This window comes from Canis aureus, chromosome 14, assembly GCF_053574225.1.
Source record: "Canis aureus isolate CA01 chromosome 14, VMU_Caureus_v.1.0, whole genome shotgun sequence".
NCBI classification, from domain to species: Eukaryota; Metazoa; Chordata; class Mammalia; order Carnivora; family Canidae; genus Canis; species Canis aureus.
Window position 1 is genome coordinate 18,176,843 of NC_135624.1, and position 27,401 is coordinate 18,204,243.

The 27,401-nt window shown below is 34.4% G+C and overlaps 1 protein-coding gene across 10 annotated transcripts in view; it reads right to left on the reverse strand.

Annotated features, from left to right (window-relative positions):
* The window catches only part of TRPS1 (transcriptional repressor GATA binding 1), a 257,131-nt gene that overhangs the window by 100,198 nt on the left and 129,532 nt on the right, over positions 1–27,401 (reverse strand). For 8 of the 10 annotated variants that reach the window (XM_077847017.1, XM_077847019.1, XM_077847023.1 and 5 more), the window contains one exon: positions 12,117–12,161. The exons of the other annotated variants lie outside the window; for them this stretch is intronic. In XM_077847017.1, the coding sequence (XP_077703143.1) occupies positions 12,117–12,161 (45 nt within the window). The remainder of the gene's footprint in view (positions 1–12,116; positions 12,162–27,401) is intronic. 10 annotated transcript variants of the gene reach the window in all.

The following is a 27,401-nucleotide window of genomic DNA, read 5'->3' on the forward strand; positions in this document are numbered from 1 at the left end:
GCATGAGGACATTTTTTTTTAAGCCTAAATTTAAAAACAGTATGTTCATGTACTTTTTTAAGCATAAGAAGAAAAAAGGAGAGAATTTTTGAGGTTTTAGTTGCCTTTTTTAAAAATCTGCATTCCTTAGGAACTAGTTCGTTTTTAAAAATGGAAATCTGCAGACTATAAATTCAAATTTGGCCATGTTTCTTTGAGAATTTGATATAAATTAAAATAATCTAAAATGGATCCTATCATGAAGGGAAGAAATTCATTGTTCTCAGAAGACTGTTTCCAGAAATAAATATCGCCCTTCCCTCCAGTATGGATATGAAAGATATATGCATCACTTTTTTTTTCCCCCTGAGCTGAAGAAGCTATTTTTCCCTGAGTAAAAAAGTTCAATGAATCACCATGATATTTCTGGTTAGAGAATACTATATTTTCTATCTCTGCCTCCACCAAAAATTTATACATATTTTAGTTTAATTATACACACACACACATACACACACACACACATATTTCCATTATCCACCATAGTCTCAGATTTTGGTAAAAGATTTAGCTCCCTTGAATTTTGTACATATATATTATATTTCATAAATATATACATGGTAAAGTAAGGTTATTGTACACATGCCTATAAAATATGATCTTAAATACTGTGCTGATAAAATTGGTCTACTATTAAAAACATCTCATTATATATGAGAATTTTACTTATTGTTTCATCTCAGAAAATATCTAACTTTTCTGAATCACATATGTGGTGGGGAAAAGGAATGACACACAAAAAAATGAGTAAGGCACAGGTCTTGTTTTTAACAAGACTAGCTATGGATCTGGGCACATAAAATGTAAACACTTTAGCTATATTCTCTTATACAAATACACTATGACTTTTTTTTTTTAATAGGAAAGACAGTTTCCATAGGCCTATTCTCAAGTTCTCAAGTTCTATAACTTCATCAGTGCAATCTGGTTTAGAGCACTTTTACCACTGAAAACCTTCCCTCATGCCCACAGTGATGCTCTTTCTGAAGAAAGCCAATCCTCCTAATACAGGGGCCCTCTGTTGCTCTTCACAGAATGCACTTTCCTTCCCTTTGAGAGGTGTCACTCTACCTTTGGGACTTTATTACCTCAATTTGGAACTCTAAAACTAAAGTCCATTTTTCCATGTCTGATTTCTCTAATCGTCTCTTTTTTTAATGGGTCTGTCACATGCCAGCCACAGTACAGCTAGATGCCACTTCCATAGTCTGAAGTAAAAAGTCCCACCTTCAGCTCCTACCTATTGCCCAGGTGACTTGGCATGGTCTTGTCTTAGTTGTGCAAACCCTTGAATGTGCCAGGCTCAAACCTTGATACCTTCTCTTTAGAACTGCAATCCAATTCTCAACTGCTACTTACCGCCTATCTATACTAGAAACTGGCAGGAATTAAACTGGATGGTCAGATCAATGTCTGAAAAACTTCAAAATAAGGAAAGGAGGTGAACAGGTCAAATATAAATCAAAAGCAAAATTACTTTGATGTAAAAATCAAACACAAAATCAGAGAGAAAATGTTATCTTTAATGCTTCAAAGATCTTTATTGAAACTACAGTAGTAGGTGTAATGAATGTTCAAAATTTCTTTTTATTAGATAAGAGTATTTATATTTATATTTATATTTATATTTATATTTATATTTATATGAGCATATGTTTTGGAGCACCTGGGTGGCTCATTTGGGTAAGCATCTGACTCTTGATTTTAGCTAGGTCATGGTCTCAGGGTCGTGAGATTGAGTTCCACATGGGGCTATGCTTGGGCATGTGGAGGTTGCTTAAGGATTCTCTCTCTCTGCCTCCATCTGCCCCTCTCCTGTGCTCTCTCTCATTCTTAAAAAAAAAAAAATCTAAAATGGACACTATCAGAAAAAATTCCCTTCTCTCTTATTCTATGGTCTATTTCCAAGTTGTTTAATTTTTTTCTACACAATTATTTAAAATAATTTTGCTTAAATTATTACCATTATTTTATACAATGATTCAAGTCACTGATGCTATTCTCATTCATACAAATTACAGTTCAGTTTAAATTGGTAGTAAACTATTACATGCCACAATTCCAAATACCTTCCACTTGAGCCTTTCAAATAAACACAGAACATATGAAAAATAGTTCAAAAGGCAAAATTACTTCTCAGCATAGGATAGCAAATGACTGTGGTTACATTAACATTCTCATGTTCAAGTGCATGATTTCTACTATCTCAAAATTTTTAGTGTCATGTGTCAATTCCAAAATAAGAAAAATAAAATCTATTTGATGTTATTTTTTAAATGTGTTTTTTATATGACAAAGACTATTAGAATCTACGGCTAGAACTCTAGCGATGATCAAGTATAGAGTTAAGATAATTAAGGTGGTATTTAAGGGGAGTCTGTTGGGGACTCAAGAGAAATGAAGTAACTCTTCAGGGCCATAGAGTGAAGTTGGAAAGAAAGAGTCATCGCTAGAACAAAGATCTATTTTCATTATCCAAAAATTATTTTTTACTATTTTGTGTTGCCTAAATATCACTAAGATACTGATGTAGTCAGATCTAGTGCTCACTTTGGCAGCACACATACTAAAAGTGATGTAGTCACATCTGTGACAGACATCTTGTAGAAGCAAGGGAGATATGATTTCCTCAAAGACTAAACTCCTCAACAGTCATTATCCAGGGAGATTAAGAAACATAAAGCAGTGACATCTAACTAGTTAAAAAGTTAGAATTAGGTTACTACTTTATGTGAAAAGAATTTAATAATCTTCAGATTACTCTAACATATGCATTTTTCCAAGAGGTACAAATGGAATTAATGCAAAATACCTTTTTCCTATGAACTTTAAGTGTAACTAGTCTGGCATGTAGCATTAGTAATAACAAACAGATCTGCATCTTTTACATAGGTGATCTAAATCAGGATACAGTACATCTTTTAATGAACTTTAAGTATTAAAAAAAAACTTTAAGTATTTTATATTTATAGCGCATAAAATCATGTTTTATAACTTTAAGATATTCTAAATACTTGTTCTATATTTTTCCTGGAATGAAGAACTAGTTTTGATTAATAAATACATGTAAAAAGTCACATGTACTAATAAGAAAGAATAATTCTTTCACATGAACATTAATACACGGAAATGTCTGTTCTGTGGTAATTGTGGGCACGAGAAGGTAAAAACACAGAGCAGCTGCTTCATCTTTGATAATGCCTTTAACACCTTTATAAAATAATAAAAGAATATGCATACCTGTGTCCATGCTGTCTCTAGTTATCATCTAAAATACTGAATGCCAACTTTAGCTCAATGGACAACATGAAAGTTTCCCTCTCAGCACTCTTTACTTGTTCCATCCATGATGGAATAAAAATCATTTTGGATTCTGAGACCAATATCTTTTTCTTCTTCTTTTTATATTTTATTTATTTATTCATGAGAAAGAGAGGGGCAGAGACATGGAGAAGCAGAGAAGCAGGCCCCCTGCAGGGAGCAGGATGCGGGACTTGATCCCTAGACCTCTGGACCAAGCCCTGAGCTTGAAAGGAGAGGCTCAACCACTGAGCCACCCAGGTGCCCCCCACTATCTTCTTTAACTCAGTTTTCTCCAATTCTTTGACAACTTTCCAGAATTTTCTCAATGATATTGTCTAGGACTTTGGCAATCATCCTTAAAAAAATTAACCATTAACCTGAGTATACTAGAACATGTCAAAGTTACCACATATACCACTGTTCTCTGAATCCATGCTGATAATAAATATTAACAAAATGGTATATAAAATGGGGGAGAAAGAAAACACACACATACAATAAAAAACCATTTATCATAAATGTGTTAGCAATGCTAAGACAAATTCTAGGGAAAATTATAGCATTTGGCATGTTAAAAATATCTCTTTACAGAATGCATGAATTTTGCCACAGGTATTGAAATTATTTGCACTTCTTTTGTTCAGATGAACAAATGGATCTCATATATTCATAATGGATCTCAAATATATTTTTATATTTGACTGTAAGTTTTCTATTTTATATAAACTTACAGTCACTATTAAGAAATTTCAGATATTCAGGAATCTCTTAATCTGATGTCAAACAATGACGGCAGAAAAAAAAGAATTGATAATTTTATGGAAACTAAGTTGAAATCTTTGGGAAGATTCTAAAAAGACGAGTTTCCATAAAATTAATTTTGGTTTGGATATACAGAGGATATGTTAAAGAGAGAGAGAGAGAGAGAGAGAGAACATTATAAAATATAGAATAATTTAAAGGGGAAAAAATATACCATCCCAAAATATGCCTCCTTAGCATATTGACTATTTAATGCTAGTTATTTTTAAGAAATAGCAAACACAGGAGAGACTCTGAAAACTGAGTAGAAGTTACCCTATGGTAAGAGAAACCTGGATTTGGAAAGGTGTCTTCCACTCTAGCAGGAACGGAAGGATGACTAAATTTCTAGAAACTCTCTTCAATTGGAAAAGGAAGGATTTGGGACACCTGGGTGGTTCAGCGGTTGAACGTCTCTGCCTTTGGCTCAGGGCTTGATCCTGGAGTCAGGATCAAGTCCCACATTGGGCTCCTTGCTGGGAGCCTGCTTCTCCCTCTGCCTGTGTCTCTGCCTCTCTCTTTCTCTGTCTGTCAATAATGAATAAATAAATAAAATCTTAAAAAAGGGGGGGGGGGCAGGATTTACATCTGCATAACAACCATACCCAGATTTACAGTGCTTTTTCCTGGTAACTGGATATCAAATTGGATATCAAACATTGGAGAAGACAAGTTCAAAGATTGGTTTACTGGGGGAAAAAAAGAGATAAGACTCAAAGTAAATGCTCTACTTGAGGAAATTAATGATCACCTGTTCTGTATGTTTCAGTTGTAATAAAATGTGTGAGGTATTAACTTTTTGAATAATTGCCTGCTCTAAGACCTTCCACTTTATAGTGATTTAGGGGGTCTCAACCTGGGGTAATTTTACCCCAAATAAACATTTGGCAATGTTGGGAACCATTTTGGCTGTCATAACTGAGGAGGGAGGATACTACTGGCCTCTAGTGGGTAGAGGCCAAGGATGCTGCTAAACATGCTGCGATGCATAGGATAGCACCCCACAACAAAGATGGATCTGGCCCCCCAAAATAAAAAATGTTGCTGTTGAGAACTCTGTAACAACAAAGAATATTACCAGTAATAAAATTACATAAAATAGGATTTAAAAGTCTAATCACTGATCAATGTCTTGCTAATATTTCTAAGTAACGACAGTAATTGTGGGAATTATATTGTCATTTTCACACACATTTTATCATTTGATTCTCCAAACAAACATAGAAGTAGGCAAGGTATGTATAATTCGACCCATTCTAGAGTGCAAAGCACTGAGGCTCATCAAGGTTAAACAGTACGAACAAGATAATTTGAGGCTCAAACTAAACACAGTTATCTTTAAAAAAAATATTTATTTATTTTAGAGAGCGCGAGCGAGAGTGTGTGCATGTGCACACAAGGGAGCAGGGAGTTTGGGTGGGGGGAGCCACAGAGGATGAGAATCTCAAGCAGACTCCCTACTGAGTGGGGAGTCTAGGGCTCCATTCTAGGACCCTGAGATCAGGGGCCAAAACCAAGAGTCTGCTGCTCCGCTGACTGAGACACCCAGGCACCCATAAAGCACAGTTATCTTAATCTCCATCAACTGTTCTTTTTAGTATATGTCACTACATCACTGAATTGAAACAACTTTATAAATATTTTATGGAATGTCTGAAAAATTAATAGAACCCTACATTAAAAAAGCACAAGTTGCAGAGGAATATTCTATTGTTCTATTTTTGCAGGGAAAAAGAATTGGTAAAAAAAAAAAAAAAAGTCATTTTCTATAGACTTTGATATGTACATTGGTAACCCAAGAAGATAATCTGGGACTTCTGTGCTTTTAAACCAAAAGGATCATTTATCTGGGTCTAAAAAAGTCACCCTGTTTGTCAAAAACAAGGAAAGAACACTTTATGCTTTGATATTCCCAACAAATTGTTGTAAAACATGAAATCTATATCTTCCTGTAAGCTTCAAAGTGGAATTGCCAGACTTCTTTCTATCATTTAGACAGATACCCTAATTACTTTCTTATTCAAATCATATGAAAGCTTCATTTTTAAAAAGGTCCCTGAAAGTTTTTACATAAATACACACCTTCCCTACCAAGATTCTTTAACAAGAGATTCTTCTTATGCCACAGGAGGAAAGCAGATCAAGGATACCAGCTTGGGGACCCTTCTCTCAAGTGATTTCAATGCAACAGTTGCTATTAAAAGGAAACAGTAAAAATGCCAAAGGATGTCATAGGGGTTCTAAAGAGCTAATTATCAAGACAACATTAAAACAATAAAAACTGGTGGAGAAGCTTCCACGATTCAATATACAGAGAAAAAAAGAAGTCAAATAAATGGCATAAATTAGCATTAGGATATAGTAAATATTGTATCTTTCTGCATGAAAAGAAACAACTTTAAAACATGTCTGGCATCCTACCTATATTGAAGTATAAAGCTCCAAATTCTGACTTCCAGACACTTTGGAGGGAATAAGAAATTGAAGATGTATTAATCTTTCATCAGAAATTGAAGATGTTATAATCTTTCATCAGTTTCAACTGTCAGTTTGACTTTAGCAGCATTTTCACTCCTGGTTTAAGAACCTTATTTGTGTTACCTGTGATTATTGATTATTTACTATGACTGCAAGACAGCATAATAAAACCAGAGTCTACATAATTATTCAGGTAGCTGCTCTGGCCTAGGAAAGTGCAGGGCCAGAGGTCATGGCCCAATATGAAATGTTCCTACAGTACCCAGCACTAAAACTGTTTTGGTAGATGAGAAACAAGATTTGAAATGTACAGAAAAAGGAAATGTGCAAAATACATCCAAATCTTAAAATTTACATATGAAGGAAGCTAGATGAAGGTGTTAACCAAATTGAAAGATAGTCCTCAAATTTACCTGACATACCAGTAAGTTGTAAAGCTAAAGGAGCTATTATATACTGTCATTCATACGAAATAAATTTTGATTATCCAGGCTAATGCAAAAACTTTTCTCTCTCTTGAAAATGTTACAAAATTATTGTCACGTGATGAAGTGTTCAAAGGTCACATAGGCAAAAACGTGAAAGAGATAACAGAGGTGGTCAAGAAGATAATCCAAATACTAGGCTTTTTTCCCTTAGATTTTCATGATGTTTTTGTCTATCAACTTTTAAAATTTTGTAACATGCTATGATTTTTCTTATTCTAAGTATTCATTTTTAGCCTAATAGTGCATCCTAATTGTGTATCCATTATTGTAAGATATTTTTCTTAAAGGAAGCCCTCCAAATTTTATAAGCTTTATGGTCCCACAAAACCTAGATCCGCCCTTGTAGATGCTAATCTCTAAATCGAGAAAATTATTAGAAACAGTGGATATACTTGCCATTAAAGTGAAAGACTCAATATGGCATAGCTATGACCAGCTGAAAAGAATTAATAATTAAGAGGTTGAAAGTGATGGTGGTACCAACTTCAAAGTACACAGTCAGACAGAAATTTAAAATTATTTCTAGAATAGCAACAGGCACAAATCAAGTACCTGTTCGTATTCAGGTACAATGTGGACAGATATGTCAGCTATAAACTATACTGGCCTTTTGTAACTGTGGAGGTCATCTACCTTCTTTGCCATTATGCAGCATTTTCCTAAAGGGCAGGGACCTCTTCAATGCACATTACTTATATGTGCCCACCAAAACTGTATGATGAAACTCCACTAAAATTTCTTTGATGTATTTTTGTAGTCATTATTCTAGAATGATGATTTTTACAGTAATATTTTTCAATTTTCTCTTATTTGCTGTTCTGTGTTGTTGTTAACTTAGAAGTAGTATTTTCATGGGCAGTGAACTTCACAGGACAAAAACAAAAAACCAAATGTGTTATGAGAAATAAACCAAATTTCAGTCATTAAAAGCAAGCATTACGCAAAATGATGTAGAAACACATCCTTCAAATAAATAAAACTTCTTTGCAATATTTCTAGGGAGGGTTTACTATCATAAACACTCATGAGAATAATCCTTTGAACTGAAATCTTTAATTAACTTTGAAATCTATAATGTAAACTTGAAATATGTTGCCTTTAGAAATCATTTTACAGTTAAGGAGTTGGAATAAACTACAATCTACTAAAAGAGATTATTTTTTCAAGATAACATATTAAGTGATTCTAAAGTCCATTTCAATCATGATCATTAGTTTAAAATAAAATTAAGCTGCGCATTAAAAATATGTATATTATATTTTTTCCAATGTATTTAAATACACAGTAGATGTGAAACCAGCAAAAATACTAAATTATTAGGCCATGAAATCCAATATACGTAAAAATGTTTCCTACATTATAACTAAATTAAAACGGCTTTGCTCCACATTGTGCAAAAAACATTTATGATAACTTAAAAACTAAACAAATAAAATGAAAAGTGTTATTTGAATTCTGTATTTACTAAAAGCATACATTAAGAAGTGAGGTTCTGTGACAGTTTAAGGGAAAAAAAGGGTCAATTATAATGGATATAATGTTTTTCTAAAAAATCTAAAATATTAATTATTAAACATAACCATCTAGATTGTATTTTCAAGAAATATTTCTTGTAAAAGCCCTAACCATATTTTGGCAGCAATGTATGGCATTTCTAGTTCCCATCTGATTCTATCTACAGTATTCAACTCAGCAAAGAAGGAAACACACATCTAGATTCTAGACATCGATTCATATACATACCTCTTCGCTGTCAATGTAATCATGACTGTTTTGCTAATTCATCAACAGAAGATATGGAAACACTTTTAAAAAGCAGCATTAATATATGTCCTGATTGTGATTGGCAGTGTTAATTACAGGGGGTTTTTATCCTGTCAGCAGTTTCAAGACGATTATCCTTAAGTTTAAATTCCAGGAATGCTCTGTATATATATACCCATATACATCTCATGTACTAGGAGACTAGAAGAAACAGACAAAGGAGCAGGGAAAATATAGGAAGAAAAACACAGGATTGTACATTATCCCAGCTCATCTCAGATTATCTGTCTTCCAGTTCTTCTCATAATTAGCTACAGACCGATTCTTGGTTGAGCCATTTAACATGCTGGATGGCCAAACTAGATGGTAAGAATAGTCATTTAGTAGTTAAATTTACTATGAATGCTTTTCAAAAAGTGAAAATATAATTTTAACATGCACATTTTTAAGGTGACTTCTAACTTTTTTCTCCATTAGTACTATTATTTAAAAAAACCCAAAATTTGGAAATAAGGCAAAATAAAAAGTAGGTAGCATGTACTTTCAGTTACACACTGGAGGATTCTTTAAAGGCTCACATAAGGATTAATTAATTATCTAGGAGAATAAACCTGTGTTTGACTTTGCTATTTATGATTAATTACAGACTCAGCTTCTGTGAAGTTACATGTTAATTTTCTGTCTAAAAGATATGATAACCCCAAAGGTTAAGGTTCCATTGTCTTACTGGACTATATTAATTGGTTTTGTTTCTAAGTCAGAATGTCATTCCTGGGAGATACACATAATTCACGTTCCTCTGATTTTCCTTTAAAGCAATTTTGCCATCTTACTGATTCTTTTATTAAGCTAAAAAATATCTTTAACAAAAAATATATATATCTTTAACATGAGTTTAATTATGTATTTGTAGAAGTATGATGTTTTAAATTTTTCAAAATTTTTTTTTTTGACAAACTTTGGAGGTTCCACTAAAATACCCGAGCAGACTTACCTTCCAGAAATATTTAAGTGAAGGCACTTTTTTTTTTTTTTTTTTTGGTCCTGGGAGTGAATCTCCAACAACAATAAAACTTAACAATGAAACTGTACCTGTACCTGCAGTAGTGCTCAGTTTCTCTTTCTTAACCTAACTCTGATTTTATTTTCCTTTCTGGTTCTTGGCTACAGTTTGGTTTTGGTTCTGGTGTCCACAGAGCAAATAAGTTATTTCCCACTGGTGACACCAATGATAGGGAATACTATGATGGACCATTTGATGATCTTTAATTACTGGGGTTCTGTTCTCTGTTGGGTGAGAGGCAACAGAATTTGTTTCATTAGTCTTTTACATTGTTTGTGTAAGAATACATTACATACCCACAGAAAAGAGAACAACAAATATCTCAGCTTCCAACCAGTGAATTTCATGTTTACGCTTGACCCATGGCTGAGATTGAAGAATTGAAGCTAAAAGCGCTCTGTGCTTCTCCATTTCTCTGACATCAGATTTTTAAATTTCAATGCTTTCCTATATTCAGTGTGTGTTAATAAATTATACAATAATGCCCAAGTCAAGTGAGTTATGTTATGACTTTTTTTTTGAGACTTATAACCACAATCATTCTAAAAGTCTCACATTCCAAGAAAATGAAATTTAAATGAGCTAGGACTTTAAGAAAACAAAATTGTAATCCTTATGGAATTTGCTAGTTTAGAGTATTTTTTTTTTAATTTTTTTTTTAACTTTTATTTATTTATGATAGTCACAGAGAGAGAGAGAGAGGCAGAGACACAGGCAGAGGGAGAAGCAGGCTCCATGCACCGGGAGCCCGATGTGGGATTCGATCCCGGGTCTCCAGGATCGCGCCCTGGGCCAAAGGCAGGCGCCAAACCGCTGCGCCACCCAGGGATCCCAGTTTAGAGTATTTTTATATAAAAATATAAATCCAGGTTTATATTTGAGACATCTTTTTTTTAAGATTTTATTTATTTATTCATGAGAGACAGAGAGAGACAGAGGCAGAGACACAGGAAGAGGGAGAAGCAGGCTCCAAGCAGGGAGCCTGATGTGGGACTCAATCCTGGGACTCCAGGATCACGCCCTGGGCAGAAGGCAGATGCTAAACCGCTGAACCACCCAGGGATCCCCGAGACACATCCTTTGATTACTGTAACTATTGTGTTCATTTTGGCTTGAAAAAAATTACTTATCCTGCTCTGATTTCCTTGATGGTCAGGTATAATCAAAGCTCATTCTCTTTTTTTTTTTTTTTTATATATCATTTAGTTTTTTGTCCTCATGAAAAGACTAGTTAATATGAACCTCCTCAACTTCTTACAAAGTTTCACTGCTAACATTTCTCCAACATTATGTCCAGGATTGTGAAAAATGTAAAATTATGTGTCTAATCAAAATGTTTTTATATCAGCAATAGTGACAGTATGTAGTTTGGAGGTGGACCTAAATATAATTGCCTTGGTGAGTCATCTTTAGATAGCTGAATTTCTAAGTAAGATAGGGTATTAATAAACTGTTCATCAGTCCATCACAATTACAGTGTTGCTGTATCTTTGGATTATTATAATCTAAGTATTCATTTTTCCCACCCTAAAAAAGGGTAAAATTCACGTGTGTGGCCCTAGGTGCCTGTGATGGCATGTATGAGATCTGCAAATCTGTGCAAATAACTGTGAGTGACAAAGACATCTCAAATATTTTTCTCTTAGCTCTCTCTGAAAAAAATAATTTAGTTAAACACTACAGTTAACATGGGTGATCGAGACTTTTATAAGCAAAAGTGGCAGAAAAGTGTAACCATGTAAGCAAGTTACAGAATAGGATCTTTGTTTATATTAAGGGAAATAAAAAAAAGAAAGTTTTCGAAGTAAAGTGCCTAATTGCTCCATAATGTGAAAAAAGCATAGTGAAAGATACAATTTGAGTGTGTGCAATATGTTGTACATGAGTGGAGGGAAATAAATGCTTGAGTTGGTTTAATAATACCAGCAAATAACCAACCTGAAAAGGCAATAAAATATGTTAAATTTTGGCAAGTCAACAGACTTACACATAAAATAATATAAAACAAAAGGAAATCTGTGAATCCTTTGCTACCATATATCATATTAATGCAAATTAGATACATTTTTTAATTTCTCCTAGAATGATATACAGCATTTAGTCTGTCCTGAGCAAAGGTTAGAAAAAGGTTATTTTTTTACCTTGGTGTAATAAATCCAGATAGTAGAGATTCTACTCACCAGAATAAATTTCTGTTTTGAGTTTTCTTTGGCATGCCCTTGATTCTGAAAAAAAAAAAATCTATGGTTCCTTACAATTATGTTACTTCTAAGTTTATTTAGAAATTTCATTGTCATTTTGATTAACAGGTAGCCAAGCTACTGTTTTACAAGCACCTAAATCCGATTTTATTTACCCAAATCCTGATACTTTTTTGACTTGACTTTTCTAAGATCAAATCCTAAAGTTTAGAGGGGATAAAAGATCATACTCAGAAATTCCAACATTGCCCCAAGTATGCAAGTTTTACTCTTAATAGAAATATATAAGAAAATGTAAAGGACAGGGAAAGCCAGGAATCTTAACAGTTTCAAATGTTTCGGTAAGTTGAAGGAGGCATGTGATGGCTATGCCTCTTTCTAAAGTGACTATATAAGCATATATAGTATCTAGAAATCAATTTCCTTAAAACCATCCATTCAACTTTCCAGGTGGTTACCTGGAAAGATGTCCCAAGGGACCTGGGTAGCTCATTTGGTTAACCATCTGCCTTCAGTTCAGGTCATGATCCCGGGGTCCTGGGATGGAGCTCCAGATTGGGCTTCCTGCTCAGCAGAGTCTGCTTCTCCATCCTCCTCCCACCACCCCCAGCTCATGCTTTCTCTGGGTCTCTCTCTCTCTCTCTCTCTCAAATAAATAAATAAAATCAAACAAGAAGAAGGAAAGAAGAAAGAAGAAAGGAAAGAAAGAGAAAGAAAGAAAGAAAGAAAGAAAGAAAGAAAGAAAGAAAGAAAGAAAGGAAGAGAAAGTTGTCCCAAACTATGCAAACTCTAGTTTGAAAGGCTACTGATCTATTTAATTCCATTCTGAATATCCACAATGTTTCTCTAGAGATCAAGACTTTAATACATGACAGGGCCAACCTAAAAAAAAAGGGGGGGGGGTACCTAAAAGAATATGTTATCTACTGTTATAGAGAGAAGTCTCTAGTTAAAGTGTGGCTAGTATATGAGAGAACTAATGAACTATTAGAAATGTTACTCAAATCAGTTGTGAATTATAATGAATTGCTGGCATTGTAAAGTTAAGAAGGTTATTGCCAAATTCAAGATACATAAAAGGGCCTTCCATTTTCTTTCTAAAATTGTTTCAAGAATGGTCCATCCTCCATGAAAAGAAAAAAAGAAAAATGAAAATGTATTTATTAGGACTCTTTACCTACTTTCATAAAACTCTACATGCAGAAAATTCCTTTTATTTAAACTTCTTAAAAAGTGTCCATAATTGGACTTATTAAATCATTACTATGATTAGATTTTTTAAATAATGAGGTCAAAGTATAAGAATTTATTTTATCTGCCCATATAGTTGTTAAATATGCAAATTAAGAGAAGATTTGGCTTTAAGTAGGTCATTTTATTGTCTATTCTTTAGCAATAACTGGCATCTGCTGACAGACTACTGAATTGTTTCATACAACAAAGTTCACATAATCCTAACATCTGTTTTGGTTGCATTTTCTTCATATTTCTAAGAACAAAATTAGAAAAGGCACATGCCATTTGTGTTAGTATCAACTCTTCCTCTCAAATATAAATCTGTAGTAAATAAATGATGAATAGAAGGTTCTAAAATAATATAAATGACACTAAAATGTTGCTCCTATGCAATTAAGTTAACTCAGCACCCAATAATCATCCTAATATTGGTCAACAAAATTTGACTACCTTAACCAGTGATCAAAGTTGAGTTACAGTTTTAACTAACCTTACAAGAGTGGTTATAAGCCCATTCTAAAATTTAGAATTTCTCTAACTTTTATAAAGAGATTACTATGGTTGCTAATGAAGGAGTCATAAGTTCAAAAAACCCTGTCCTTTAAACGTTGTTTTTGCCAATAAGTAGAAGTTTGTCCTTTAAAAACAAAAATGTATTCAAGCCTTTTGGAAAGCATCTGATACATTTTATCTGAGCACTAAATCATTTCATTTTACCAGAAGTTGAGTATTAAAGATTGAGCACTAATCTTCTGGTTAGGTTTTGTTATATTCTGAATTCAGTGAAATCAAATCAGTTTTTCTCCCTATGCACACATGGGGCTGTTTATAGTCAAACTTTCCCATAAAAAAACATGAAAAGCCTATGAAAGAACGTTATTAATTTAATGCCCTACAAACTGATTTCAGGTCCAATTATAATTGACTTCTAGCTCAGATGTCGAAGGATTTGTCTACATTACGAAGAACCCAAGAAATCAGAATCTCTACTATTCCCACAGGCTCACGTAAGTGTTCCCCATGTCCAGTGTGAAGCTTATGTTCATAAAGGCAACCCATTTAAGCTACCACAGAAGGTATTTCCTCCTTTAAAAATGGCAGGGGTGGGACTGGTAACAGAAAAAAAACAACAGAAATACTTTTATGGGTTTATAGGTATAATAATAATAACCATTCAGTCTTATCACGTGATAGATTCATGAAAACTATACCTTCCACTTTGGTTAACACTTTAGAAGTGTGAGAAGGTGAGTTGAATCAAAGCTTCTGAATGCAGAAAAATGATGTAACAGCAACCATTATTCCTTTTATGTTGTCTTCATCATTATTTTCAAAACTCATGCCAAACACATGTGCTGTGATTTTGACCTATTATGTTATGTATCAATCTCACCTTGCTCAATATTAATATGATTTTATAAATATGGCAATGATTTTTAAAATCCAATGATAATTTATTATTTCTAGAAATACACAGGAGAGATTCTGAGAGTTGACCATTGAATGTTGTAATTTACTCCACTTGAGCTTTATAGATGAATACCAACAGTAACATCTGTAAAAGTCATTTATTTATTCAACGATTATGAGACAACCACCAGTTGCCACATTTTACAATTTGGTCTTTAGCCCATTATAGTGAATTACAATATATTAGTCCATTTTTCCCCTTTACTTGTAATCTATAGTTCAACTTCATGAATAGAAACTTTCTTTGTTTTATGTTTGAAAAATAAAATTCAGTACTTAAGTTAAGCTGTCTCTCAAGTTAACTTTGAAGCTTTCTTTATACCTCACTGGGTTAGAGAGTGCTGGGAGGCAAAAACATCTGTTCATTCACAAGAATTGAACTCTTGGAATGATCCATCCATTATGCTAGCTTTGGGGCCTTAACACACCCACAGTCCCTCCCCTCAGAGCTTATAGTCCCCTTTGAATAGCATGGTCTTATTAAGGTACTAGTAGAAGAGGAGAGGTTTCATGCTGCTAGGTGAGTAACAAGCCAAGTAAGAAAGGAGAAAATGAAGATGCAACAAAGGGAGATAACTGATGGACCAAGATATCACAGTAGGTGGGAAAAGCAAGAGCAAAGTGTATAACGGGAAAGAATTTAGAATTTCTGAGCTATGTTATGATACAAATCTTATAACTAACTGTACACATCAATAAGCAGTGTAAATGCTTTTGTTTCTCAAAGATGATTAAAAGATTGTGAAGTGTGGATTAAGTGTGAGACTAAATGAAATGAGATCTTATAAATTTACCATCTTGTTTTGAAATGAAATCAAAGTATCTGATTAATTCAATAGCACTGATACCTAATACAGAGATAATAAAAACTAATTTTCTAAAGTTGTGCTCTCCAGTATGGTAGCCATACGTGGCTATCTGAATTTTAAATAATTAAAATGAAATATAACTAAAAATTTCATTCTTCAATAGCGCTAGCCACATGACAAATGTAAGGTAGCCACATGGGACTGCCCAAATTTGGGTAGCACAGATTTTTAGAGAATTTGTAACACCACAGTAAGTTCTATTGGAAAGTACAGATAGAGAGAGCCCAAAGATACTGATGTTTATAGGGGTCTATAGCAGAAACATCTATATAAAACTTCATTTGTTTGGTATAACCAATAGATATAACTTTAAAAACAATGACAACTGTCTCTTCGCCTAAAATTGTTATGGTGCCACTGGCAAAGTATATACTGAGAAATAATGTAGGGCAGAAAACCACTTGAAAAGATTTTACTACTGGCACTCAAGTCAGAAAACAGTATCATATTAAATCAGATTAAAATGGAAATATGTAAAATACTCAAGAAATTGCTGGGTCATTTAGTTGATATTGGTCATGTTATCATGGGCCTGTTTGGATATGTTTTTTTATAGCCTGAAGGTATCTGAAATAGCAGATAATACAGGAAAAAAAAAGCAACAGTAATATTATCTATAAATATTCTCAATTTGTTTTCTTTTTGTTCTATTTCCCAACAATATACTACTTCTATAATTTGGATAAAGACAAAAAGGTAATAAAGGGGGTTAATAGAGTTAATTCTGAGAGAGTTAACAGAGAGGAGAGAAAAAATGCCTAAGTACTAGAAATTAAAAAATAATGAAATCACAATTAAAAATCACAAATTCATGCCTCACTTAGGAGAAGGCAATAAACTATGTGCTAAAGACAAAACATTAGTTCTAGTACATTAGAAAAGGAATCCCCAGATTGCCCTGCCTTAAATTATATGGCAAAGAACCAGACTATTTGTTTCTACTAGCAATAAATTAGCTAGTCACATAAGGATTAATTGCAAAACTGACCCTTGAAACACTGCCCAGTAGCCCAATTTTGAACAATAACTCAAATTTGGTCTTCTACCAAGGAATTTTTAGTAAAAAGAATCTGAATGGTCTAATTCATAGGAGAGAGATACTGGTTTGAGGCTTCCTTCTACAAATTTTTCCAGTTACCTACCAATGCTCCAAAGTATACATATTATGAGTTTCTCCCAGGAGTCTAGCACCTTTTGGGAATATAAGAAGACTGTGCATTTTGTATCCAAGTATTCCAGGGGATATCAGGTTTCATAATACATTTGAATTTTCATTATTCATGGGTTCAAGAGTTTGATGAGAAGGTGTTGATTACATAAATGATATAAACAGTTTCAACCCTCAGCCATTTTTTAAAATTCTGACTTCAGCCTTCTTGTTAATCTTTAGCAGTCACTTAAATCTTTATTCCCTAATCTCCAATATCCCAAGGAAATGTGTGTTCTCCACAAGAGTGACATCATTTAGGTAAGTACATAGCCATCTCTTTTTGTTGAAGATGCAAAATTATATCCAACGTACAAGGTCAAATAATTTAACTCCAAAAGTGTGTGTGAGGCTTTGTGTTCACTGTTGAAATGAGAAAAGTAAATGTTTAAGATGTACACCTTTTCTGGCAATCTAACCAATAATGCATTCAATTTCTCTACATCTTTTCATGCTGAGTTCCTACATTAAAAAAAAATAAGAAAGAAAGAAAATTCAGTGACAGGATTGGAACAAAGAGAATAAAAGAACAGTTATAATTCCACTCTTTCATTTCGTTTTTAATGTGCTAATGGGCAATTTATAATAAAACTGAAACTATGTGAGGTAAAAGTCCCTTTCACCAGCCAATTACACCTTCACTTGAAAATTGTCCGAGGAGAAAAGTTGACTTTTTGAAAAATGCAATTAATAGATAAGGAGATATTTACCTCCCGAATGCTCAAGATAACTGAGCATTAATAAAAAGAAGCCATTCTGGTATTTTATTTCAGCTGACATTACCTCTTTTGAGCTAACAGAGTTGAGATAAACCATTCCCTCCAAATAAAAATCAAATAGTCACTGTTACCCATTATCAAAGTGTCAGAATCTGACTAAAGCAACCAAAGTAAGAGCTTCCTATTCTTTTACCAGGAAATAAAGACGATTTTGTTTCAAGTTCTTTGATTTCAATGGATAGGTAAAACTGGAAAATATCAAAGTATAATTAATTACTTGTTGGTATACTCCAAATAGTTTTAAATTTGCCTGTTCTCCTTACTCATCTTCTCTCTCCTCTTAGCACCAAGAAGCAAGCATTGTACAAAAAAAGTAAATAAATAACCAAATAGGTAACATAAAAGAGAGATATGCCCTTTTCTGGGACAAGTAAAGCTCAAAGCTATTTACTAAACTTATAACCAGTTGCAAAGCTGGACAACTTAAGTGACAATATTTGTTATATGAATCTTTTTTATGTAACTATAAGCCTAATGCATACCTCTTTATAATAGGAAATAGATTATAACAATTAATATGCATTGAGCACTTAGCCTCATCAGACACTGCATTAAAGTTAGTACGTAGCCAGGAAGTAAGAATGTCAGGATTATAAGCAAGAAAGTCCAACAATATACAAAAGCAAAACTGACTTTCATTTTTAAATGATAATAAAGATTTAAACACCCATGGGGAGGGTGGTGGGGGGATACAGTAACTGGGGGACAATCATGAAGGAGGGCACATGATGTGATGAGCACTGGGTGTGATATGCAACTGCTGAACTGCTGAACTCTACATCTGAAATTAAAGATGTGCTATATGGTAGCTAACTGAATTTAAATAATTTTTTTTAAAAAAGATTAACAGACTCTTGACCTCACTTCAATATTCCTATGATACACGGATAGGATAATTTCCTGACTATTAGTCCAACTAATATCCTCAGAATGGTGCTAAAATCCTACAGGGATAAATGATAAATAAAAAAACAAAATTAAAAACTAACCCAGTGTATAAATAGTGGTAGAGCTAATAGGCAGGGGTTTTGTTTTTGTTTTTGTTTTTTTGTTTGTTTGTTTTGTTTTTTTGGCAGGTCTTTAACCACCGAGCATTTCAAAACTTACAGAAGTCATCTAGAGCTATCCATATAATGCTACTCAATTGTAGAGATGGCATAACATGCAGTTATATAGGTGATATACTGAGTTGTTTATTTATGGTTCTTGGAGAAGCTATTTCAAAATAGGATTTGAATGAAATTGGAATAGAATCACATAATATAGAATATTAAATATTAGGAACACAAATCAACATATAGAATGGTTGACAGTTTAAAATCTTATGCAAATAACTAGAATTAAGAACAATTATCACTGGAGATACGGAGTTAAACCACCAAGGAATCCACTTTAAGGGACAGGAATGATTAAGAACCAAGTTGGGGTAGTGACACAGAAATTAAAAACAAAACAAAACAAAACAATGGATATGAAAGACTGGCATGAAGAAGGTATGTCACCTGACTGACTATAAGGCAAGAATGAGCAGGAAATACACAGCAATTGAAGTTTCTAGCAGGCAAAGTACAGAAATGGTGCACATGAAATGAGTCTAGCCATAGATGTCAGGTGAGCAATATGTGAAACCTAAGAGTCTACTTTCAAACACCTGTGCAAAGTTTTACTGTGGCTTTAAATGAGCTGATCTGAATAAAAATTTAAAATCAACATTACATATACAATATGTAGACTGAAAGTCACCCAGGTACAGACATTTGCATTATTAAAATTGTCTCCATTATTTTTATACTCATTAAAAGACATATCTACAAATTGGTGAATAAGAAAGAGAGGTCCTAAGTAGTTATCTTATATGAAAGAAAATAAGTGTCCTTACAGGACAGGTGATTTCTACAACTACCTCCCCCTGAATAAGAATAGAAAGCTTATTCTGCAGAAAGGTGTGCCCATTTAGCACCCTATTCATGTGAGTGAGAACAGAATCATCTACAAGGTGTTTTCACAGCATAAAATCTCTATTCCGTTACAGAGTCTCTCTGATGTATTTATTTTTGCTCAAGCAGTATCCATAACGTTGACCAAAACAATAGAAACTAAGAGATCAATGCCAAGTAGTTACCTGATAACACAGTTACCAGCATCTGGTAAACCAGCCTGAAGAAAGCACAGTCCCCCAATATGCACAGCACACAAAACACACAAGATGAGTCATCTAATAGCAACTGTCAGGGAAACAGAAAGATGTTTTGTGCACAGGAGATCTCTGAAAAATTACATCAGCATAGCCACTTAAATGAGCATTCGAATCTGTGAGGCCAAAGGGTAAAGCGAAAGAAGGAGAAGCTGAGGTTACTTATCTGGCTCCTATATTTTCCCCCTAAACTAGAGAACTTCATGATAAAGAAACAAAAACAAAAAGAAACTCTTCATGCTACTAGTTCTTGGGCCTTTTCTTTTCGGTAAGTTTCATTATCTATTTCCTGTCATTCATTATTCCTTGAAAATCTGACATTTAATATCATGATATTCCATCACAAAGAATGCATCAGTGCTGAGGCACCTGGATGGCTCAGTCAGTTAAAGCATCTGCCTTCGGCTCAGGTCATGATCTCGGGGTCCTGGAATCAAGCCCCACATTGGGCTCCCAACAGAGCGGAGTCTGTTTCTCCCTCTCCTTTTATTCCTCCTCCCATCCCTCCCATGCTCATGCTTTCTGTCAAACAAATAAAATCTTAAAAAAAAAAAAAAGAAAAGAACGTAGCACCATTCATTTCACCTTTGTTTTTAGCTATTTTCTAAAGATCATGACATATATCACAAAGTGTTAACTATATGTTTAGCACTGTGCTGGATCTTCCAGAGAATATAAGAGGAATCAAAGACAAAATCCAGCCATAGGAAAACACACAGTCCGCTTGAGAAAAATTAGGCATGAAAATCGCAGGGAGTTGGTATACAAAGAGCATTTAACTAGTGTGAGGAAATAAGCTAGTTGTGTGGTCCTCAGTAAGTAAGGAAGAGAACTGGAATGATCCATGCTTATCAGACTGGGATATGTGTGCACATCAATGAGAAAACATGAGTGGTATCAAGATAAAGATAGTAACTACATTACAAACATAACTCATTTATTAAGCATGCCAATTGCCCTAAAGAATATGCAATTAATTTTCATATTAAAACAAATGGGTGCCTAAAGAACTTGCGGTTTATAAATTTTATAAATTAACAAACGATAGTGACTAGAGTGAATGATATAGGTGCTCAAGAAATTTGGAGAAGGAAAAGACGCCCATAAAGATGATTTCTTTAAAACTTTAGGCTGCTCACTTCAAAGAAAAAAACTGATGAAAATGTCAGGAGACGGCACTTGGGTAGCTCAGTGGTTAGGCATGTGCCTTAGCTGAGGGTGTGATCCCAGAGTCTTGGGATTGAGTCCCACATCAGGCTCCCCACAGGGAGTCTACTTCTCCCTCTGCCTATGTCTCTGCCTCTCTTTCTGTGTCTCTCATGAATAAATAAATAAAATCTTTTAAAAAAGAAAAGAAAATGTCAGGAGAAGATGTATCAAGGAATTAGAGCAGGTTGGCTAAGACGGTAGTGGAGAGCTCCTTTTCCTTAAAAGGATAAGAAGAAACTAAAAAAGCAGTGTTAGTCAAATAAAATACATTATTTACAAAGAATGAAAGAGGTTAGGATAACAGTGAAGGGTACAGAAAAGTGAAGACCCTTGTCTGTAAGAAGTATCATAGGGTGTCAAAAAAAGACCAATAAGAAGACTGCTAAACATAAATCAAGACAGGAAATAAAGAGCATAAAGACCTCCCTTGATGTGGAGACTGGAGTTCCAGAAAGATTGAGGACATCCAACAGGTAAAAGAAAAAGCAGAAGGTTGTGGTTGAAGATGGGGGTTTCTGCATTCTTGGTCTGAAGGGAATGTCATTGTAAGGAACTTCAGATGAAATCTGAGGTACGGCTTGCCTGTGAAAAACCAAAGAGAAAGCAGTGTGCAGGTCACTGAACTGAAGAGATTGAGAAATTCTGAGGTAAAAATCCTCAGAGTCACCAAGCATACAAAAGAATCCACAGATTAGATAATCAGATCCTGGATAATACCTATTTGTACCATGACTTTCTTATGAAAATAGTTACAATGGGTCCAATGTTTCTAAAACAAGTCTATATGGTCTAGGGAGATGGAATGCACTTCAGTTTCTGGATGATCCAAAATTTTCCATTGGAGCAACACCAGTGAATGCTGGGATAGGAAAGAAAATTCTAGATTGATAAACTTTTAGCAGCTCAAAACAGATTTAGTCTTGAGCTGTGAGGTTATCTGCTAGGTTGTCCACCATGCTTTGTAAGTGTCCCTTCCACATACCTCCCTACTTCCTTGTGAATACAGGTCAGTGGAAAATGAGCCCCAGTACCTGGAAGGTTGCCAATTACTAAAACCTATCTGTAATGAAGCATCTATGTGAATGTTCTGATTGTGAACATGACCAAATTTTAAGGGCTCTACTTTCCTACCTAGTTGTCTTTTTTCCCCTTGAAAGCCTGTTTCTAAAAGACAGTGAATGAGTTAAAATTAACTATTTTAAGTGTTCAAATCATCAAGAGGGTATGATGTCACATAATTAGGTTAAAACACCTAAGGGTTTCCTGCAAATTGTGTACCTACTTTTTTTAAGTATCAAAAGGAGTTACATTCTTTCATCAATCTAAATGTAATTTTCATGTTAAATTCTCTCTGAAGATGGTATTTTTTAAAGACTTATTTATCATTAGAGAGAGAGCATGAGAGAGCAAGCGGAAGGAGCAGAGGAGAGGGAAGGGGAGAGAGAGAATCTCAAGCCGACTCCCCACTGAGCATGGAGCCCAACTCAGAGCTCCTGAAATCAAGAGTCAGTTGCTCAACTGACTGAGCCATCCAGGCACCCTTGAACATGGTATCTTAGTCTTCTCAGGCTGCCATGAAGTATACCACACACACACACACACACACACTGAGTGGCTTAAACAACAGAACTTATTTTCTCACAGTTCTGGAAGCTGTAAGTCCAAGATCAAAGTCCCAAAAGAACTCAGTTTCTGGTGACATCTCTCTTCTGGGCTTACAGACAGCTTCCTTTAACTATGTACACACATACCTGTCCTCTATCTGCACTTGCATACAGAGCAAGCTCTCTGCTGTCTCTTCTTTTAGGACACTAATCTCATTAGGCCAGGGCCCCATCCTCATGACCATATCTAACCCTAATTACCTCCCCTAAACCCCCTCTCCAAATACCACCAGGTTGAGGGTTAGAGCTCCAACATACAAATTTCAGAGTAACACAAGCATAATATTTAGTCCATAATATATGGCAAAAGACTTCAGACAATGAAAACATTTTCCACATTTGCTTTGTATCATGTAAAGGGGGGAAAAAACAATGCCCCAAAACTCAATCTCTTTCTTGCCTTTTTTTCCTTTGAAGACCAAGCTCTGTTAAGCAAATAAAACAGTGGTTTCAGGAAATGTTAAAGACATTGCTAATTGTCTTGGACTGAGTCTGAAGAAGGAGAAATAAGCTGCATTATATAGTCCTTTCTTTGTCAAGTATCAGTTCTAGTAATTACTTCAGTAAAATATAAATAATCCTTTTAAAGTTAGATACACTAAGAACTTCCCCCTACTGCCTCCCATAAAATGAATGTTTTAGGTATTAGAAGGTGAAAAAAAAAGTTTAAAAATCTAGAGTAAGAAGTTATTCACACATCAGTGTCAAGACTTTTGATTCACCTGCTTTGGATATCAGACAAACCTAGCACTTCAGCTCACTTTAAATCTTATTTATTATTAAAAATTTCAGAGTATTACAATCTGGGCAATACTTCAAATTCGAAAGTCTTACACCTCATTTTACAAGTGATGATTACATTGCCCACTATCACACAAATAGATACAGTCAAGAGTTCCACCATTTCATATAACAATACTTCTTAAAATTGAATTTTAGGGGAATCAAATTAGATGATTCTTATTCAAAATATAATATTATTGAGCCCACCAAGGTAAGGTGCTAAGGTATCTATTACTGAAATCACTCAATTGCATATAGGGACGTGACACAGAAAAAAAGCATGTTTATATGATACAATTCATTTAATCCTAAATTTTTAAGACATGTTTTAAAAATTATCCTAGGTTATCACAAAAAATAGCATTATCAAGTATTGTAAAGTACCATTTACATAATTTCAAATGTCTCCTCATTTTCACCAATATGTGGTTATGTGTGTTCATATTTTATTTCCTGGTTTCATTAATATAAAAGTCAGCATGCATTTGATTGGCTAATTTGCCAATTTGGTCACAAACATAATGCAAATGGATACTGCGCAGAATTAAACCCTGCATTCTATTGTAATGTTTAGGAATGAAATGAGTCCTTTCTTTTTTTTTTTTTTTTTTTGAGTCCTTTCTTTTTTAAAAAGATTTTATTTATTTATTAATGAGAGACGCAGAGCAGAGACAGAGAGAGAGAGAGAGAGAGAGAGAGGCAGAGACTCAGGCAAAGGGAGAAGCAAGCTCCATGCAGGGAGCCTGATGTGGGGCTCGATCCTAGGTATCTAGGATCAGGCCCTGGGCTGAAGGCCACGCTAAACCCCTGAGCCACCCAGGCTGCCCATGAGTCCTTTCTAAACATGGTTGGAGTTTCTCTCCCTCATATTAGTGAGAAATAGAGGTATTTTTAATGATTTCATCATTTAAAAAATATTAACACAAATCTGAAGGTCAGAATTTTATGTTGAGAGGGACTTTCTTTTATATTCTATTGAAACTAAAATTAATAAATTGCCTTCAGAGAAAAGTCCATTTGTTTTGACACATTAGAAAAAATGTCCACATCACATCATCTATCATGAATAAAACACTGTTACAGAGCAACAGAGGGAGCCCACAGCATATTAGACTCTCTTCCTGTCTCCTCCCTCTCATCAGATAAATGAAGGTTGTTTTAAATTTTCCATTAGATGACTCTTTAAAAGAAAAAAAAATCTTAAAGAGAAAAAGTCAGATATAATTTTAAATCAACCTGCAAGCTAACTTCAGATATCTATCCCCTTTCGCTCATAAGTCATTCACATTAGTTTTTCTTTTTATAAAGACTTATCCATGAAATGTCTTTGGAAAATGTTCATGGTCATGATTCATTTTGTTTACTATATTGTGTCAAAAAAATGTGTTCTTAGAATTAGACATGTCAATGTTTGAGAATAGGAATCGAATCTTATTAAACACAGCAGTCAAAATTTCAAAATCACCTCTCATCCATGGAGGGCTACACAAAAATCCCATTAACAACCTCAGAACCTCAAGAAAGCTAATAAGAAACTCATTCATATATAAAAAGCCATCAGAGAATTAAAAACAACTTCTGACACACAACCCTTAGCTGAATCTAAGTAGGTCAACTATGCAAAATGTCCTTAACACCCCTATTTATTTATTATAAAAATGTATCATCTGATCTCCATGCTGTGGGACTTCAAACTAACTCTCCTACTAAATAGACACATTTCAAGACTCTACAAAGATTTCTTTTTACATAGGAGAAAAACACAGGTAAGATTAAAATACAATCCAAAAAATTATACTGTTTTAAATTTTTACTTATTTATCATTTGTTTTAATAAAAGGTCCAGGCTTTGTTGAAACCTGAAGTAATAGGTAACTGAGCTGGATGGACTTGCAGTAACTTAAAAACTGGACAATCATCCTTGCTTCTAATTTGCTCCTGGTTTAATCTTAGTCACATTTTACAAAGCTAACACTTATCCTCCAGTGTTCTGCTAATTGCTTGGTGCTACGTTGACTACTGGGAATGAACCACAAGCTACATCACTGTAAACTGCAGGGAGTGCTTCAGTGATCAGGAGGTTAAAAACTCCCCATCAGCAGAAAGGGAGAATTCTTTACTTAACTCAGTGGTACAAATTATTTCCAGGTGGTGATAATTATCACTTGCGGTGTTTGATATTCCGGACTTTGCATCTAAATTTATACTTGACAAGTTAAACTTTTCATCGTGTGCATTTTCCCGTAATCTCTCAAAGGCCAAAGACAAGGATAGACGGATTAGTGATGGGTGAAACCAATTCCACCCAAAATGGCAACACTTAATTACAAGCCTTGTTGTTTATAATTAACTGTGTAAATCACTAACTTGAAAGTTTCTTTTCAAAGTGTTTAAAACCAACTCTTTTCCCAGGGAGATTTAATACTGTATATTATTACATAGGTAAGTATTATTTTGTTTGTTCTCTGAGCAAGATGTGCAAATGACACATTTCACAAGCAGTCTTGCAAACAAATTTGGAAAACGTTCATGAATTGCATTTGTACGGTTGTTTTGTACTTATCAGAATTTTAGGCCATTTGCCACATATAGAGATGAAAGCCATAAGGAAGACCATGCGCTACCGTGCGCTTACCTAAATGACCACGAAGAAGTAGTGTTTAAGAGTGGAGAATGAGTGTCAAATTCTTCCAAAATTTCAGAAAATAAAAAAGCTTCCAAATATTTCTTCTGAGGTGCATTCACTTTCCCATGCGAAATACTTAGAATCAGTAAACACTTACTGAGAACATATTATATGTGCCACATACCATCTGCTTTATAATATTCTAATTCAATAATTTCTATTTCTAACTACTCAAAAAGTTCTGAGACACAGGGATAATAACTCTTATTTTGTAGATAATTAATCTGAGGTTTAGAAAACATAAGTAGCCCATGGCACTGGGCTAGGGAGAGGTGGGAGATCTATAGTTTGGACTCAGTTCCTCTAAACCTAAGCTTTTCATTTTCAACCAACCCTGACAAGACAACGTCAAGAAAAGTAATTATTCACTTGCCATGAAGATCTGCATCAAAGGAAACCACAAGGAAAAGAAAATACAAATGCACGTGCATTAAAATCTAGATGCCTGAAAATACCACATCATGTTAAAACAGAGTCAACCTAAAAGTAAATCTGTAAAAACAATCCTCTAATTCTTGATTTATTACCGAATTAAGCTAATGTTTACTGACAGTATTTAGTATGCTGTCTCCGATACCAGAAATATAAGGAAAAGGAAACAAAGAACCCTTCCTCCTTTCCACTGCGGGAGATCCATCAGCAAAGAGATGTCTATTATACGGTCCCATAGGCTCACTGGCAAAGTATCAACAAGAGTTCCAAGGAAAAGCAAGGAAAAGCGAGGAGTTCAGGATCAATCTCATTCTAATTTCCAATCTAAAGCTCAAAAAAAAAAAAAAATCCTCTGGACTCTAATTCAGTCTTGGTAGCTTCAACGTTTGCCACCATCTCCAAATCCTTATGTCCAAACTCATCGTCTCCTCTCCCAGCTTCTCATTTTACTGGACAATTCACTCCATCTCAACGATCCATCATCTAGCTTCTGAAAGGCTGCTTCCAGGAATCATGTTTCTCTCACCCTTCAGAGTTCGTGTAGATTGTTTCTGTGGAATGAGTCTGGTTATGGCTTGGCATGAGAAACTTTCAAACTCTACACACCACCTCTTGACTGGGGTGTGTCTATTTTATTCTTCAGATTACCAATATTTTTCACCCCTCAGAATGTAGAACTTATAATATGGTTGTATTCCTTTCAGATTATGAGCTCCATTATGGAAGAAATAACTA